At 44.4% G+C, this 18,941-nt stretch overlaps 1 protein-coding gene across 4 annotated transcripts; it reads left to right on the top strand.

The window, feature by feature from the left end:
- The first annotated feature begins 220 nt into the window (after positions 1 to 220).
- nap1l1 (nucleosome assembly protein 1-like 1) lies at positions 221 to 17,905 on the top strand. 4 transcript variants are annotated; one of them, XM_034526056.1, is made up of 16 exons: positions 221 to 386; positions 3,482 to 3,520; positions 4,954 to 5,042; positions 6,935 to 7,037; positions 9,047 to 9,188; positions 10,198 to 10,278; positions 10,682 to 10,810; positions 10,989 to 11,060; positions 11,150 to 11,289; positions 12,169 to 12,314; positions 12,403 to 12,422; positions 12,710 to 12,832; positions 13,705 to 13,737; positions 13,837 to 13,887; positions 15,004 to 15,040; positions 16,445 to 17,905. In XM_034526056.1, exons 1-15 carry the CDS (start codon positions 259 to 261, stop codon positions 15,007 to 15,009), a joined length of 1,302 nt encoding a protein of 433 aa, XP_034381947.1. In that variant the 5' UTR covers positions 221 to 258; the 3' UTR covers positions 15,010 to 15,040; positions 16,445 to 17,905. The 4 variants fall into 4 exon arrangements, with proteins under 4 accessions (XP_034381947.1, XP_034381945.1, XP_034381946.1 ...); XM_034526055.1 differs by having other exon boundaries at positions 260 to 386; positions 10,198 to 10,290; XM_034526054.1 differs by lacking the exon at positions 15,004 to 15,040 and having other exon boundaries at positions 246 to 386.
- The last annotated feature ends 1,036 nt before the right edge of the window (positions 17,906 to 18,941 follow it).

The raw sequence follows: 18,941 nt of genomic DNA, 5'->3' as shown, positions 1-18,941 counted from the left end.
TTACTATGTCTTGTGAGCACTTTACCCCTTTGCTGCTGTAATCCTGTAATAAAGGATTATCTTATCTTATTTTATAATGATGATAAGAATTAATGAGGTGAGGAAGAGGAGCCTTCAACGATGAGAGGAAGAAGATCACGGTGGTGCTGATGATGATCCACCATGCCCTGCTCCCCCTCAATAGAGGGGCACCCTCGCCGCCGCCCCGCCCATTTCCAGCGTTGCCCCGGCGACTGCCGGTTTACGTGATGACGTCGGATGTATATGAGCGCAGGCGGCGGGATCTCTCTCCCTTTTACCGCCATCCGAGCGGAGTCTTTCTTCCCCGGGACCTCTTCACTGCGCAGCGCCGCTTCACCAGTCCAGCCTCCGGCCGCAACGCGAAGGTAAGGGACACGACTCGGCAATGGCTTCGACGCCAACGCCCCGGGCTCGCGCGTCGTTTCAGAAGCTTCAATTGCAATTCCGTAGCTTGAGTAGTCTGCGGCGGAGGAAGACCGCTGCGCGCCGCTAACGCTAGTGGAAGCAGACAGCAGCCATTGAGACGGGCTCCACCATGATGTGTGTTAACGCCACACGCGATTAAGAAAATAACGAAACGGCGATTATCGTGCATGTCCGCGCTCCCTGGATTGGTATGACACGCAATGCATCGGAGGGAAGGACATGACACAATTGCCGTAATTGTTAACGTTTTGAGGAATGGGTTGACACGTGTCTTGTATCTAGTTTTTTTTTTTTTTTTTTTTTTTTTTTTTTTTATATACATGACCTTATATGTTGGTGGATGATACTCGTGTTGGGGAGCTGCGGGTGGCAGTTTGGACTTGAGGGGTAGCTAACGGTTAAAGCGCCGGGTGGTTCGAAGCGGACAGCCGGTGACGTTACACGACGAGAGCTGCTTCGTTCGCGGTACCGTAACGTTGTCACCGCTTCCTCCCGACTGGCCCGTATGGTCGGGAACCGTGTCGAAGCTGGTCCTCCCACTTGCTCAGCCCGGGTAGTGCGCATCAAGCTAGTAGCACACAAGCTAGCTTAAGTAGCCGGACCAATTGAGGCGGTGCAGGAACCGGGCGGGCCGGCTACGGTTAGCCGGTTTACTAGCCTCGGGGTCGGCTTGTCCTCAGAGGATGTGAGCGGACGTTTGTTTGACGTCGGACTGTAAACTTCTCACAGGTCTGAGTGGCTCGCTGGGCCCGAATTAAGTTGTTAAAAATGCCGGCGTCAGATTGAGCGACCGGCACCCACCCAGTGCTCCTTTTTTTTTTTTTTTTTTTTTTTTTTTTTGGTCAGTCATTGATGGTTCGCTAGACCTGAGCATGCAACACGTGGTCGCTGGGGCAGGATTACTAGACCAGGACTAGTCTGTCCGCAGGGCCGGTGTTACACGTGTAGTTAAAACATCGTTAATACACAGATGTGGAGAAGAAAAGCTACTTTTGTGTTTGTGTGGCTTTTTGTGATTGGTGAGAGGAGTACAAGGTCTCTCTGTACATGCTTGGCACTTGCGTTCCTAAATGAACACGACCTGTTAAAGCTGTAATAAATATATTGGACATGTCTAAGTTCATGAGTCATCACTTTGTCACAAGTTATCCACTGAGCATCTTTGTTTGAAATGAGATTACAAAGTTGCATGAAGATACCTAAACGTGTGCAGGTGTTTGAGGAACTTCCACAGACACATGGCACGAATGCACTCCTTCCATTATGTTTGCCCATTAAAAAGCTAAGTATTGACCCCAACTTGAGACACTCTGACATCACATTTATACGGCGCACCCGCAGTATATCTGAAGAATGTGTGTTGCTGCAAAAAGCTTTCAACAGTACTTTCCTGTCAATAACTTGGCATAGTAGAGAATACAAGATGGTGGTGGGTGTCATCTTACGTTTAGCTATTGTAGTGTGATATGGGGGCACGCGTGTTCATTTGCTACATTGTGGACTACATAGTGAGAGCTTTAAAGTGCATTTCCATATTAGATAAATGACAGAATGCAGCTTTCCGTGGAGGAATGGGGACATGATTAAAGCCACAAATCTGAGTCTACACACGGCCTGCTCTCCATCAGTTTTCCCCTTATGGAGGAAGACACGGTTTGATCTGCCACTTAGTACTGCTGAGCAAACTGTCACAGAGGCGCCGCATCAATAGTGCTGTCTTGGCTGAAATGTAGGCCAGCTAAAGTACAACAAGATGGTGAGGCTATAACTGCTGTTCAGAAAAGATATTGGTTGTCTTTTTGGTTTGGTGGCAATTGGTTAGCTCTGTGAAAACGGTTGCAGCTCAGTGGCTGATTTTCGGATTGTGTGTGTGACTTGAGAGGTTCTGGGCCTTGGGAAACAGAGCGAAGCTGCCATCTGATAGGTGCCAGTTTACTCCCGGGATGACAGGTGAATACAATTAGCGGCTTGATCGGATGCAAAACCATCAGTCAAAGACCAGTCCAGGATTAAGCACAGTTGCTATAGTCTGGAAATGAGTCGACACACAAGGACGCAGTGTTGACTGATTTTTTTGGTTGGAGCTGTGAAGCACAGTAGAGATAAGTGTCCTGGTGTTAATATTTTCCATGTAAGGTGGAGAAATGCAAATTAATAATCAAACTCATGTATTCATCCTGTTTGTTAATGGAATAAAATACATGGTTACGCAACCTACAATGAAATCAAAAGCTCCTGCGTGGCTTTTTTGCCACAATGCTAACCAGTTTAGCTAATACAATACAAACAGCATCGCCATGCTTGTTGGCTGACCTACAGCATCTATGTACAGGCCTAACATTAATTGAGTTGTGCATTTGATCCGATAATTGTTACTGAGGTGTATGTTTTATGGCAGCTAATCATTCATTCTCACGCACGTGAACAGTCAGCCTGGATAAACTTATTATACTATTATTAATACTATAAGTGTATCTAGGCTTACTGTTCACATAAAACTCATAAAATATATAGTTTATGTGCTGCATACATTTTAAGTAATGTTTGTCACAGTTCTGACTATTCTTAAATGTAATATGTCCTGTCCTGCTATTTTATTTTTTATTGTGTATATATAGTAAACATGTTTGCTGCTTCTTCAAAGAAATTTCCTCCTGGGGATGAATAAAGTACATATCTAATCTAATTCCAACAGCACTGTTGAAACAATCTCAATAAGTATCCTGCAGGCTGCCAGTTCAGTGTTGACTGCTGCATCTGGTTTCTTTTTATATGCATTTTTTTATGCATTTCCTCTTAGCCGGCAGTCGTGTTTCGCAGGAGTAGGATGTCTTGCAATGCTCTTTTTCATTTAATTACTATTTGACCCGTATTTACTTCTTTTTTTACCTTGTGTTGCTAACTTTAACATCACCCCTGTACCATCTTGGTATTAGCATCAGGACTTATTGGCAAATGCTGTTTGACCCAAATCTCGAGACAGTCATGTAGTCCAGTATTTCTAAACTAATTACTTCTCTCTCTCTCACTCCAGCATCACTCAAGACTCAGCTAAGATGGCAGACATCGACAAGTAAGTGCATCTCCTGCCAGTGCTACTGTGGGTCAAACGCTTGTCTCCTCTGCTGGTCTGGGGCCCGTGGTGCCTGAAGTTAACCACGGGGGTCTATGACAGTTTAAGGGATAGCACCTGCTGTGATATCACTGATTTGAGGCAAGGTCAGATGTACAACACTAATGGAAACGGTTGTTTTACTGAGACGGGGCTGTTTGGGGTGCCACGCCTGGGCCCAGATTGCTTCCTGACACACTAAACACACACCTACAAAAGACACCTCACAACCTGAGAGAGAGTGACCTTAACATCCTTCAGTCAGGACTGACGCTCCAGTGGCTGTCGCACAACACAGGGATGAATGCCATCTCCCTCCCTCACATTCACCCTCTCATTCTCCTCTGTGGGCCATTGATTTTCATTTTGTGGTGCAGACTGACAGAAGGATGAGGCCATGCTGGTGAAACCGTGTCATATTCAGTATTGTGCTCCTGCATCTTAAAGTAGGGAGTCATGTTTCAGTGCTTGCAGTAGCTTCGTGGGTAAAACAACTCAATTTTTTCATTACTAAACAGTTGATAATTGTTTGTTGGCTGGGAACGGGTACTCTCCTCCCCCCCCCAGGCCAACTGAAATTACCGTATACATACTTTTTACACAAGGACTGTGAAAGCAGCATCAAAACTTCAGCAGGGCCTACTATTTGTATGGTTTAGCTCTCAGCCAATAACAAACTTTCTTTCATTTATGCATGAGACTTTATCACCCACTATTGCAGCAGCTACAACCACACAGTCGAGATTGCCAACGGTTGAGGCTCTCGACATCAACTGTTGGCTGCTAACGGTGCCAACCGAGCTAACAATGACAACAGACAAAAAAAAGATATCCAGCCCTTTTGTCTGGGCAGGAAATAACACAGAATTCTTTCTCGTAATTATATACCAATGTGCCCTTGAGGTGGGCATGCCAGTAGGGCTGCAGCTATGGTTTCTTATCCTGGTCAAGTACTCATGCACATCCTTTGACCTTACAGAGTTTTCCCTGGGTAATTTAAGACTAAACAAGGTTCCCAGCTTTTCACCAAGCAATTATATTTTCTAAATTTAAGCGGAAGGTAAATATTTGCTTGTTAGCATTGGTCGCTGGCAACTGCAAAGCTTTTCTTCCTGTAAAAATGACACATGAAGTGTTATGTAATCTATGACCAACTCATTTCAACCAATCTGACATCAATTACCCTTTGTAGCTCCTTATTATGCTTCTAAGCCCACTTCTACATGGTTCAATCCAATGCCTAGCTTTTGATTTAAATCCCCCTAATAATTCTTCACCGCTGTAATATTCTGGTTCACTCTGACTCTAAAAGTGCCAGAAGTAAATGGTGGCAGGTGTTGATTCTGCACACTCTGTGACGTGCCTCCATTGTGTTCTCTTCCCCCCCTGAGCAGCAAAGACCAGGCTGAGATAGACCCGGCAGATATGGAGGACGTGGAGGAAGTGGAAGAGGAGGAGACGGGAGAAGATGAAAACAGCAAAGGTAAGACTGCAGAAATGCTGCCGCACAGATTCGTGATTGAGTAATTGCCAGCAATGCGTAAGAATAGTTACAGACGATCTGTCTTTTAAAATGTAAATTGAACTGTGCAGAGGGAAAGGCATAGTTTAGATGATGAACTCTTCTAAATCATCATTCTAAATGTCACTCTAATAGCAGCATTCCAATCTGAACTCTGTCTGGTACTTAAACTGAGGAGAATTATAATGACTTTGACTCTAATGATTTTGAATTGTAGCTAAGAGCCGGGAGGCACTAATCCGATTTTATTTTGGGATCTCGCTGCTGTTTACGCATTTGTTTGATTCCCAATAAATGATTCAGACGTTTTCTCATATCGGCCTACTCCCGGCTCATTGTTGATAGATATAGACTGCTGTTTGGCCTTGTCTATTTATAACAAGTTTGCAAAGTCTTTTAAAGGCCAGACTTTGAAAGGAGGCTCATCCTGGCTGCCTGCGACTGATCAGTCATAGCGAGCGCACTCTCGGCAAAGCTGGTGGGCGATTCTAAACGCATGAGTAATGCCAACGATAACATGCAGCGCAAAGTCTCGTTAATAGCCCCGCGCCTATCACTCGTTCACGCATCAAAGCTGCAAAAAAATCACCACTCCGCTCATAAGATACGTGCATGTGCATTGTTTAGAAACAAAGGATGATGCTTCACCTGCTGCCATCAGTGTACATTATTCAGCGGCACCCAACTCCATCCTTAAGTTTATTCAGTGTTGCAGATGGGATTAAACATTTCTTAAATGGGGAAACATTAATGCTCTACCTGGAAATGCAAATGTGTCATGTTACTGCTAGCACACTCTTTACCAACGTGTATGTACCATGCAAAACTAGATTATACTTCTGGAGGGTCAGACCTGAAACACACAAGTAACATCAATTAAGACAAGAGATGAACTGCAGTGACCGTAGACTCAAATTTGACGACATGTGGAACATGGAATACGCTTAATAGTAGTTTTCTGTTGAGCATCTGTGGTGGTCATATGACCCCAAAAAACAGCCATGACTTTTTTTTATAGAGCATAGTTGTGTATCTTCAGGAATTGGTCGCGAGGCTGAGAACAAACGGTTAAAATACAACCGACTTGTGTAGAACGCTGAATAAGGAGCATGCTTAAAGTGATATTCCACCACCATCTTTAAGGAGCAAATGCAGAGAGCGTAAGGTCACTGAAAAAAGGTTTAGTTTCCTCAGCTAGAGAAATGCAGTGGCTTCAGATGTTACTGAAGTAGCTAAGAAGTTTTTAGAGATTTTTCTTCCCTCACTGACCAAATATGTTGACATTACAATTCATTCTAACAGAGTAGATGAATGCGTGAACAGTTGACATCCGTTTTGTCAAGCAGCAAAGCCATGTAAGCCAACTTTAAACGGTGAAGAGTTCGGTACCCAAGCCAAGCATTATCGTCTTGGCATTTTATCCCCGCCCGCGCACTGACGGAGCCACCGAAAAAGCAACAGCTTGCGTCGTGTGAATTCAGACGAGCATAGGTGTAATTATTCAGAGGCTTTAACAGCGAATCTATGCTCGCTAGTTCGAGGCAACGTGCTCAGGATGTGCCAACAGAGAAAAGTGAATTCCAATCTCTAATCGTCTCGCCTGCCAGCAGCGATGCGGCTGAGCTTTGATAGGTGCGAGCAATGTGTCGAACACTTGGACTGTACCATCTGTCACCTGTCCACTTGCACAAAGGAAGAGCACTCCGGCCTTCTCGTGTTTATGCAACACTGACAATATGCACATTCTTTACACACACTGGTAAACATTGTACCGTCGAGAACAAATACAAATTGTAATTCCATATGTGTGTGTGTGTATCTTACATTTTCTTTGACTGCATTCGTGTTTTCAGCTCGTCAGCTGACCGTGCAGATGATGCAGAACCCACAGATCCTGGCTGCGCTGCAGGAAAGGCTGGACGGTCTGAACGGCTCGACGTCAGGCTACATGGAGAGGTGAGACCCAATCTTTTTTGTTCGGGTGATAACTTCAGCCAGGAACCCGTTTATGCATCACTAGCTGCATCCTATATGAAACTTTGTGGTACAAATGTATTTTGTTTAGGTATCTAAGATTCTGGATAGATTCACAACTTCCAAACGGCACCAAAACGAAGTACTGCTGTGGGCAAGGACGTCAACAAATTGTTTTTTGGAGACCGAAAACAAAGGCGACTTTAAAGTTTCAAATGTGTACCATTGGGGAATAGAAGCCGTGGTCTCAATCTGTGTTCTGGCCACCAGTTATTATTATTATCATTATTACGTGAGTTTGGTGAACCCGAACTAACCAAAGTGTTCCTGTTTTGTTGTTTTTAATGGTCTGGTGGCTTGGTGGGAGCATAGACAACTGCTTCATTTGACCATTGGAAATGGACTCTATAGTTGTCTTACAGCAAGGGATACTGGCTAAATATAGCATACACTTGAACCTTTCTATTTTTGTTTTTAGCTCTGCCTTTGTTTAAGGTGGCTAAAACGTGACATCCCTAGCAGCACACTGCTTTGCTGCTCGTCATGGAGTTGGTGCAGAGGTAGAAGTCTGAGATGCTCTCCTGAATGGAATTGTGTGTCTTTGGCCGAGGGGCTGTGCCACTGCTCCTTTTTTCCCAGCAAAACCATCGGCGTGCAGCTCTTTGATCAACTTGTCAAGTATTTGGCAGTCACTAACAAATCCACCAGTCTACAACATCCCAGCACTTGGGACCAAACACACAAAATCCCTTGCTAGCAGCGTTTTAATTTACCACTGCAGAGAAACTTGACTCTGTGCAGCCTCTCCAGCGCTCAAGGCCTGGTTGTTGATGGATGATCAAGGCTCCGACCAGGCCTCAGATGATTTCATTCTAACTCAATAAAACATGCAAAATGAACGGTTGTTGAAACCTTTGCAGCACTGTCGCTATCTTCCAATGTTTTTCCAATTTGATGTCGAATGAGACTTGAGCCAGGGTACCCTGTGTGGTATTGATGATATAGACGTTTGCGATTTTTAAGCACAAACGAGATGAGACTACATTCAAAACGGCAGCTGAAGGAAAGGGTTAAAGAACAAAATACTAAAATGTCCCTCGCTTTTTAAACCAATTGTCCTTAACGGCATAGGCGGAGATGCAGACGAGTGTTATGTTACTGAGAAAAGGCCCACCTACATTGATATCGGAGCGGAGATGTAGAACATCTCATCCGTCCTAGTCCAGGGCTGGCCATATTCATTACCAGTGTGACTAAATCTCTAAAGCTTGAGCTCAAGTGTTGGGCTACGATATGATTTTTTGACATTGTGGTTGGTGAACATTTGGATGAGACGGGAGACGATGTTTACGGCAATCAAAGCCCAACGCCGGTTAACGGCCGGTATCCGTACAAATGGGTTCCTGCTATGAATGACGTCTGGTTGACATTCAGAGCTTCTCTTGCTATGTGGTCAGCCAGCCAAGAGTGAGTTTTAGAAAATGCTCAAACAATTTACAAACTTTAACTCTCCATGATCCACACCAGCAATCTAAAAAATACACCAATGAATATGTCTTGGACATCCCCCCTCCACTGCTGTTGAATGAAGCAAATCTCAATACAACCTTCTTGGCTTTGTTTGTTGTTGTTGTGTACCTTACTGGAGAGCCTCTGGGGGACAGTGCTGCTCTGCTCCAAAGCTCACTTCTGAGGCAGCATCCTCTCTACCATTTGCTGCACATTAAGAACATTTTGTCCTGCGTTTCTACATTGAAAAGAAAACTGGACGCATGATCACAAAATAATTTCTTAAGTTTCTACAATCTAAAACCTAAACTTGTAATTTATCTAGACATTAGTCTTATGTTCTGTTTTTTTTATGTGCAACATTAATCAGGCATGTAGTAATTGCAGTTAACGTGAAGAGTGAAATGCATAGCAGTAACTGATCTTTACATTGGAATGTTTCCAGGATTGTACTCATCTCTTGTACTCATCTGTCCCCACAGCTTACCAAAGGTTGTAAAGAGACGTGTGAACGCCCTCAAGAACCTGCAGGTCAAATGTGCCCACATTGAGGCAAAGTTCTACGAGGAGGTCCATGAACTGGAAAGAAAGTATGCCGCCCTCTACCAGCCCCTCTTCGACAAAGTACGTCATCATGCTCTTTCTTCATTGTGACTGTCAGTGTTGTATGTCAGGCTGACGCCATTTTCTGTTAGTTGTGCCTTTTCTAGACCCAGTTAAGCCGTTTCCTCAAAGCTTAAACTAAACGATTAGCATCACATGTCTGTTTGCTTTTAAAAGATTCATGAACCTTTTTAAGGATTACGAGTGTATCCGTGTTCCATGAGTCATCAAATACGTCGTAGTGCGCTACATGGTTGGTGCACTCTTCCTCAGCGTCTGTTACCCTGAGCGGGCTGCCATGTTTGTGAATCAGGAACATTTAACATGGGAAATGCTTCGGTCGTAGCTGTAAAGCAGACAGCTTTTGAATGTAAACAGAAATGCTACTCAAGTAGATATAGCATTTTGTTATTGTTGACCATTGACTACTTTACATTTAGGGAAAGACTCAATTGATTAAAGCCTGTTGCTGAACTAAATACAGGGTTTCCTTGGCCTTTTTCAAACTTCACTTCTGCATCCAAGTGTCATCTGAAGAAGACAATATGGCAACAGAGTACATTTCTCTTTAAAAACCTCCATCTAAAGCAAGAGTTTCAACCCCCGGACAAATTAAATGAGCACAAAGCGATGAAACATTTTCCCCGAGTGCACGGCCAGAGTCTTTTAATGTATCGGACCTCATGTTAAACCTGAGACTGAATTAAATGAATGGAAGCTTTGACTCGGCACTACTTCCTCAAGTGAGGTTGACTCTGTTCACTCGACTTAAGCTGAATGTTATTGTGAAGAGTCGGCTTGCCTGCGTGTTCGCTGCTAATGCAGCGTGAAAGGCGTCTTGTTTTCATGTAAACAAAGAGGTTGGAAGGGACCACATTCCCAAGAATAGCTGAAACTGAAACTGCTCCCGCTTGGTGTCGTAGTCCACTGACTGTTTTATGATTTCCCTTTTTCAGAAGATGCTAATATAACTAACCCGTCTGGAAATGTACACCCGGCCTAAATATCTTTCTCCTCTTGCTCTTTACAGCGAAGCGACATAGTGAAAGCAGCGTATGAGCCCACAGACGAGGAGTGTGAATGGAAGATAGATGAGGAGGAAGAGCTGACAGTAAGTAAGCAGGTACAGGTGACGTATACACCTGCATGCTCCCTGTCTGCCTGAGCACTTGGCCTTCGCTCTTTCATTTTGTGCAAGTAGCTCAAAGTCTCATCCAGAACGGAGTAGGCGTCGCTTCCCAAAGAGGCACGCAGCTAATGAGGAAGAACGTGGGATTCAATCGCTATCGCTGATTTCAGATGTCTGTATTGCAAAGCAGGCGTGCAGTTGATATCAGTTTGTTATCTTTTATTATGGAGCTGGTTCCTTGGCTCCTGCATCTAATCCCAGGTGCTGAGTGCCGTCTTTGTGGGTGTCGGTGGCGACGAGCCTCGTTTCAAATAGCATGATGCCTGGAAAAAGAAAACCGGCTGAGCACATGTCATTTCATAAAGAAATTGTCTCCCTCAACCAGGACGAGATGAAGGAGAAGGCCAAGTTGGAGGAAGAGAAGAAGGATGAGGAGAAGGAGGACCCCAAAGGCATTCCGGAGTTCTGGTTAACTGTCTTCAAAAACGTGGACCTGCTTAGTGACATGCTGCAGGTAAGCTCGCCCAGGCGGCTGCTGGAGTAGAAGGAACAATGGGTCGGAGGCTGTATTTGTGTGGGGGGGAAATCAGGGTTTGATTCCTCCAGCTGGCCAAGTTGTGTAGGACGTGGGTTTGCAGCGTGGTGTGTTGCTAATTCTGAATCTTGTGGCGCTTCTCTCCCCCACCCCCCAGGAACACGATGAAGCCATCCTAAAACATTTACAAGACATTAAAGTGATCTTCTCGGCTCCAGGACAGCCCATGGTGAGTGAGCGTGACTGGTTTTGAATGTCTGGGAGCGGTCGCTTCACGCTGACCGGTTTGTAACCGCCATCTGGTTCGGTCCTCCCCAGAGCTTCACGTTAGAGTTCCTCTTCGAGGCCAACGACTTCTTCACGAACACAGTGTTGACGAAAACCTACAAGATGAGGGCCGAGCCGGACGAGAGCGACCCCTTCTCCTTCGATGGGCCAGAGATCATGTGCTGCACAGGGTGAGTGCCTGATGTTGTTCCATATGGTCTTTTGTGTTAACTTGGTCACATGGGATCATTTTGGGGTCTTAACATTTTGCCATAGTTATGTTTATGGCATACATGTCAAGGCTGTGTTTTCAAAGTTTGGAAGTTCAACATCAGCTCCTGTAAGTGTATCCTCTGTAGTCAAAAGTTTGACCCTCGAACCTTCATGGTCAAACTTTTCCAATATATAATCAACATTTCTGAACCAACAGCAGTTTCATTACAACATTATATTTTCTATTATCTCAGTTTTCACTATATTCATCCAGATGAGTCATGTTTGCTCGATTTACCTGGTTTCCTCTAGTGGCACTGTTGCTGTTTGACGTGTTTGGTAACTTGACTCAAATTCTTCTTTCTCTTTTTTAAATGAATAAAACCGTTGCATTATATACATATTTAAATGGTTAAAATCTACACATTAAGTATTTGGAATATATTATCAGGACTGATGTTGGTAAAAAGATTTAGTTCAGTGTAAGTGGAAAATTATTTCTAAAGTTTTGACGGAACTTTCTCTAAAGACATCAATTCAGTTGCACAAGTCATGCATAAGTATTATTGGTACAACAATATTGTGTGGCCTTTTTCTGGGAGATAATCTATTGATTTTTTCCTTTTTTTAAAAAGATTTTTCCAATTGTTGAGTAATGAACTCCATCTCATTTTCAGACTAATTTGCAGCTAAAGATGAGGATTTTCAGGAGCATTATGATATCATATTGTCGTGGTTTCTGGTTTCTGTGTTTATAAGGTCAACATGACCTGCCCCGCTATAACATTCACCCGCTAGATAAAACCCAGATATCATTTAGGTTTCTGACCTTGCTTCCTCCTCGTGTTTCACCACAGTTGCACGATCGAGTGGACGAAGGGCAAGAACGTCACGTTGAAAACCATCAAGAAGAAACAGAAGCACAAGGGCCGCGGCACAGTGAGGACTGTCACCAAGACGGTCCCCAACGACTCCTTCTTCAACTTCTTCACCCCGCCAGAGGGTACACAAAGACTCACTAATCCATGATCGCTTGCTTCTAAAACAGTTTGGTATTGGCATAACTAACTGTAACTCTCCTTTGTTTACAGTTCCAGAAAACGCAGAGTTGGTAAGTCATTGTACTTCTACGCTTTGAAATTTGTTTAGCATTCAACAACTTGAAGCAACAAAAGCAAATCAAATGACTTGTATGAATATACATTTTTGCTTCCAAGAATCTTATTTCTAATCTAGTGTTCTCAGGTATTTTGAATATTTACCGTTTATATTAATGACCCAAATCACTTTTTACAAAAAAGAGCCCAGGAGACTAACCGGCCCAGCCCTGAATGTGTCCTGTAAAGACAGTGACTGTGTTGAACATGAATGAACTGTAACTAGGCCGTCTGTCTTCAGGACGAGGACTCGGAGGCGGTCCTGGCTGCAGACTTTGAAATCGGCCACTTCATCCGTGAGCGCATCGTTCCTCGGGCCGTGCTCTACTTCACAGGGGAGGCCATCGAGGACGACGACGACGACGTGAGTGTTCCTTTGCTTCAGCTCGGCTCAACCTGATGTCCACCTGGCCACATTGGAATGGACACCAGTTGCTCTGCTTGACTACATTATATTATCTCCATGCTGCTGGCACGTGTTGTAAGGAATATTCCGGTAATGGTTGGGCGAGATCCGATTCCTTCCATTAGTTGTTGGCTCTATCGTAATTTAAAGAGTGTAACGGTACACGCCTCACGTTCGGTACACTCTGGTTTAGGAATCAAACTACTGTGGGTTCGGTACAGTGGGAAAACCCTAAACGATCAGTTTCTTCTCGCAATAGTAAAAGCATCAAGACGGACCCAGTCTAACTGGTGACTACCGGTTATTGTGAAAATAAGAAACATTTCCATCACTTCTATACAAACACTGAACAGGGGGACAAAAGGTCACAATAGGCTGTAAAACTGAAGATCATCTCTCATGACAATAAATAGAAACCAGGACATTTTAGGAGAAATAAAACTGCATCAGTTCAAGTGTTTTAATTGGTTCTCCAGTGGCTACATTTAAAGACTCAAAGCTAAAGTTGTGTACTCGACTCCGTTGCCGTTGTAGTTGACAGCAGAAACCGGCTGCAGGTCTTCTGGCACCAGCGGTTCATTTGCACTCGCCGCTGTGGCACCGGCTTGATGCGCACACAAAGCTAAAAGTTCCCAGACAGAATGGGCTCATTTAAATTTGATTCCACTTTGATGCCCTAGTTATTTGGATTAAACGCGTATCTGTGGATGTATCGACAGACGAGTGTTCTTTACTTCAAATGTAATTTCAAACGTATTTTCAAGGAATAACATGAAGCTTGTTTCTTTGTCAAATGTTGTCTCGCTAATCCTCACATTTGTGTTCTACAGTACGATGAAGAGGGCGAGGAAGCGGACGATGAGGTAAGACTATTTGGAGACGGTTATCGTATGAAAATAGATACGCGTTGGTTGTGGCCGCGTTGAGAACCCCAGCAGTCTAAAGCCGCTCTGTGTGTTCAGGAGGGAGAGGAGGAGGCTGATGAAGAGAACGACCCCGACTACGATCCCAAGGTGAGCCTGCACGTCCCCCCTCTAAAGATCTCTGGTGTCCTGACAAAGACCTTACTCAGCCGTTCTCAACTTCATTGGCTCAGGGTGCTCTTTCCAAAAAGTGAAGCAGTGCTTACTGTCGGCCATTGATAGCTGCGAGTGATCTCAGAACCTTTTTAAAAGTCTGAGACGCGTTGAGCAATCCCACCTCCTGTGTCCTCTGGGTGTCCACTGAGCTGCAGGTAGAGAACGGCTGGCCCAAACTGCCTGTGTCAGATTTCAACATACAGAATACATACTGTCAAATGCATCTCATTTTACTCCAGCTTTTGGTTTTGCTTCAGCTTTTATTTTGTCGTTGTGATCTTGATTTGGCTTCCAGACACAATAAACCCCCCTCATTAGATATCTTTCCTCATCACCATTTTCTTAACCAGATCCTGTATCTCAGAATCACTTCTCACCAGTCAGTTAAAGGACTAGTTCACCCCAATATACACAACATTTGTGTGTAGGTTCCTAGTGCTAGAAGTTATGGATAAAGATATTGGTTGTACACGTCTTCTCTCAATAGAATGGTGCTCAAAGTGCCAAAACATCCTCAACAGCTATGTCCCTAACAGAAATCCAGCCGAGTGTTTTTATTGGAGAGAAGACGGGACGTCTCTATTGACGATGGATGAAAAGATCTGTCCATCTTTACGTCTGACTGCTGCATGTTACTAAAACCTGAACCTTCTGCAACACACAGATCCAGTTTGCCTTAAATAAGGACGACCCCAGGGAAATGTTACACACACAATATTAATTTTCAGCCATAGTCAAATGCATTATTTGTGTATTTGAAGACAAACAATCTCCTGATGCATAATATATTCAAAGTTTAGTTCTAGTACATCATGAGATTTTCACCGTCCACATAGACCAAACCAATAAAGTAACAAAAGCCCTTTTTAAAAAAAAATTATTAACCAGCATGGCCTCTGCTTCTTTGCCAACAAAAACGTCTTTGACATTCTGTATTCTGCTAGTTTTGCTTTTATTTATAATTTTTTTTTCTCCTATTCATTAATGTTGCTTCATCTCCAGTCACTTTGGCATCTTTTGTCAGCTACTCTTTAAATTTTTCCTCACTAGGTTTAAGTGGTGACAGTAGAAACATAACCCTATCCTGGTAGGTACAGCTTGTGAATTGTCAGCTTACTACCATCAGCCCCCTGCCCCCCACACTGTCCGTTTTTGCTTTTCCTTCACATCCATCTCTCTGCACGCCCCACCCGGCCCCACTCATGAGCCCCCCCCCACCCCCACCCTCCTGCCGCCGTGCTGCACTCTCCTGAGTCCCTAACCCACCGGTTTGTGTTTGGTTTCTTAACCCATCGTGAGTCCTGCATTTGCACCTGTATTTCTGTATGCTGAAGCTAGTCCAGCCCTCCCCCTTTCTTTTTCTTTTTCCTCCAGCGTGTTGAACTCCATCCGTCCACAATGCAGGCTAGTTTTGAGTTCTTTTCAGGATGCCATAAATTCTGCTTTTTACGTCTGTCTTTAATACCCATTGAAAGCTCATTGGTCCATGGTTTGTGTCCTCCCTGTTTACATTAGATCTGTTCAGCCGCCAGTCTTTTTCTCTATAGATCTGCTTGTAATGGTGGGATAAAGGCCACGGGGGGCTGTTTATGTGAAACAGATTGCATACATTTACAAATGCCCCACATTGTTTTAGCTCTCTGAAAGTGACATCATTGTCAGCCTTTATTTGTATTTAAGAAACTTGATATTGCTACTAGGGATTAGTGGATTTCTCATTGCCTCGCTAGTCGGTCACATGTGGACACCTGCGGTCTCAGCTGTTGCTCTCCAACTCTGTTCTGAACTCATCCGCCGCTCATGACTCACTTCCTACAGCCATGTTCTCCTGGCCGTCCGCCCGCCTCCCCCTCTTTCTGGAGCAGATCTGGGTCCAGCAGTCAGCCTGGTTCTCCTGATTGACTGACTGGTTGGCCAGCAGCGCTCTGAACCTAGCTTACTAGCTCGCTGGCTAGTAGCCGACTGGCTATTAATCAACAAAGCGGGCTAACTCCAGCCAGGTCATGCTAATAAACGCCACACCGTGACTCTTCTTGCGTGTCCCTGAGGTGCATTACTAACCCGGTGACTGGAGCGACGCTACTCGATTTATAATACGATTTTGTTATTGGAAAAAGTCACCGTTCTACATTACATTGTAGTTGTGGTTTTTTTCAGTGATTTCTTACTTCGAGTGAGTTGACGACTCTGACTTTAAATGTTGGTCGTTGGGAACGTCCTTACTGGCAGCAGATGAAGACAAGACAAACTCTTTCAACAGCACTTCATACACCGATGGTCTCGAGCCCCCTGGCACCTCAGGAACTGTAGGACAACGTTTTCATAAGTTTTAGCATTGAGATGTTTAGGTGTTTTAGAATTTAGTGCAGCTTGACTGTTTTAGGTCTTGATTCTGTGTGTGTGTGTGTGTGTGTGTGTGTATATGTGTGTGTGTTTTTTAGAGTGGTCTTCCACTAACAACCCCCCACTTCTTCCCTGTGATTGCTTACAGAAGGATGCAGTCCCCCCAGCTGAGTGCAAGCAGCAGTGAAGCCCGGCCGCCTTTTGAGGATCAACTGCACTGTAACGGCTTGTCAAATTAAAAAAAGAAAATTAAAAAAAAAATAGTTACTTACCGCCTTATAATGTTTTGTATTTTTCTTGGTAGAGAATTTGAAGAAGAAAAAGTTTCAAGATTTTTGTTACAAAAACTCATGGTATAATACTGGGAGCTGCGTGGCTCGATATACATAGTATTTTACTAGACCAGTTGTTTTTTTCCTTCTCTTCCTCCTCTGTAAAATAGATAGAATACAGGGAAAACAAATCTCCCTCCAAAAAGCATGAACTTGTTTCTTCACTGCTAAAAACTAGTTTGGGTTCTCGTGAAGTCTTTTGTTGTATTTGCTCTTAGACAACAGCTGTGGTTTAGACTGCATCACGGAAACGTCAATTTATGAAACGCCCCGTCCCTTGTCCCCGTCCTCTTCCTCCTACCAAAATTCCAGGTTGGTCCGTTCCGGGGGCGTCCCAGATGAATCCTTGTTTTCTTTCTTAGCGGGCCGAAGCACTGTAGCATTTCCAGCTCTAGTGACAGAGGATAGGCGGTGACCTGCAGCCCGGGTGTCTATTCCAGTTCATCTAATCTCGCTAAGCATGGGATCTGTGACTTTTGGGCCACTTCCTGCGCCGCTCGACTAATTTCCACTCTCCATACATTCCAGTGAGCGGAGTGGCCCGGTGCAGTCAGTGAACCTCTTTTCAAAGCGGAGTCCACTTCTGGAACGGACGTGTCTAAATTGAGCCCAAAAACAAGTAGTTTGTTCTGACCCCTTTGCTCCATCGTAGGTGGCTCCCAGGGCTTAGCGCAACCTGGTCAAGTCTTTTTTTTAATTTTTATAAACATCCCTGAGAATTCTTAAGACGAGGAAGAGGCTGAGACCGTTTGGTGGGTCGGCCAGTTCGGGCCCAATGACCCAGTGCTTCAGGCTCCCCGTAGGCTCGCAGTGGCTGTCGTCTTTTCTATAGCACTTTGTAGTAGTGGTGTACCGGTGGCGTCCCATCATTGGCGAGCAGTCTGAGTACTCCTTGTAAGCAGCACTTTGACAATCCACTCTGGAGAGTTCAACTCGTGCCATCTGGTTGTTAAGGGCTCTGCCTTTCTGACCGGGGGCGTGTTCAGCTCTGTAGAAACAGCGTTTGTGTGTGGTCAGGTTCACCAACCCCTCCACCCCCGCCCCTTTCCTTATCCCTCATCTAGTTATCACATTTACCTCACCAATTTGTGACCGGTCAGGTGACTCCCTCAGCCCAGCCCCTGAGGTCCTGGTTCATTTTAATCACTGTGAAAGAAAGAGGGGGGGGGGGGCGTCCTGTTGGCTAATGACCCAGCACCCTACCCCAAACTCCTCGCTTTGTTACCCAGAAGGCCACAGGGAAGCGTGTCAGAGCAATACTTACTAGCCAGGTAGGGGGACCGAGAAAAAAAACGTAGCCTGCCTCCTCCCCCCCTCCCCCATTCTCAATGCCTTCTTATTTCAGTTGTGATAACAGCCACGCATCGTGTCCGCTGAGCCGGGTCCCTCGTTCTGCAGGGAGTATTCAGATCATGTTCATTGGGGAAAGGGCGTGAAGGTTCTGTAGGGTTCTGAGCAGCTGTTGTCAAGGCAAAATGCTATGCTACAAAAATACTAATGTACTCAATAACCGTACGTGTATGTTCATGAATAAATTGGTTAAACATGTGTAATATGGTCGACTCATTTTGTTACGTGGTCTTGGGATTGTTAACAAAACATGAGTAGGTGTGATTGGCATTTTTTTTTTTTACAATTTTAAAAATCTTAGTTATACAGCGATAAGCTCCTTTGGCCTGGTGGTCTGGACAAATGACTGCACGCACTGCCTCGTGCCAGAAGAGGTCGCCATCGCTCTGACTACCATGTAAGATGCTCGCTGACATCACACTGATATTAAAGGAGACATTGCATTGGCTTTATCCCAGACGTGCACATTTATAACGGAAGGTGTTACTTTTCAGATGGTGTTCACACAAGTATCAGTTTGTTTGCTTGCTAAAGGTTCTCACTAACAATAGTACAAACTAGGCTATGAGGTAATAAAAGAACTAGATACTGCATTGTAATCTAATGGAAGTATTCAGATCCTTTACTCAGGTAAAATACTTTAACGCATATAGACTTTAATAGACCAGAAATATTGACATGTGTTGAGTATAAAAAGGGTTGACTGTCTTCCAGTTTGGTTTCAAGTAAATGAGACAATTACTACATATTAACATAGGAACCACACATTGTAACGCAGGATCTGTTCCCTGATGCTTTCTATAATTGTGTTCCTCTTTCTCTTGAGACCCCCTGAGAGAGAGCCACGACTCTAGAATGTAGATTCAGTCCTATCCAATGGAGAAACTCAAGTGTAGCACCTCACGCATTGTACTGTAAAAGTGAACATGCACGAACCTCACGAACGACTTGCAGTGTAACTGG

This window comes from Cyclopterus lumpus, chromosome 23, assembly GCF_009769545.1.
Source record: "Cyclopterus lumpus isolate fCycLum1 chromosome 23, fCycLum1.pri, whole genome shotgun sequence".
In the NCBI taxonomy this organism is placed as follows: Eukaryota; Metazoa; Chordata; class Actinopteri; order Perciformes; family Cyclopteridae; genus Cyclopterus; species Cyclopterus lumpus.
The sequence above is the reverse complement of the archived record's forward strand: the minus strand, read 5'-3'. Positions and strand labels throughout refer to the sequence as shown.

Bases quoted from the DNA above. Each gene is read 5' to 3' on its own strand.
- nap1l1 (XM_034526053.1), top strand. From the start codon at position 265: ATGAGCGCAGGCGGCGGGATCTCTCTCCCTTTTACCGCCATCCGAGCG. The intron at 10,291-10,681 runs GTACAGGTGACG...TCCCTCAACCAG, and splicing joins AGCTGACAGTAAGTAAGCAG to GACGAGATGAAGGAGAAGGC. The intron at 11,290-12,168 runs GTGAGTGCCTGA...GTTTCACCACAG, and splicing joins GAGATCATGTGCTGCACAGG to TTGCACGATCGAGTGGACGA.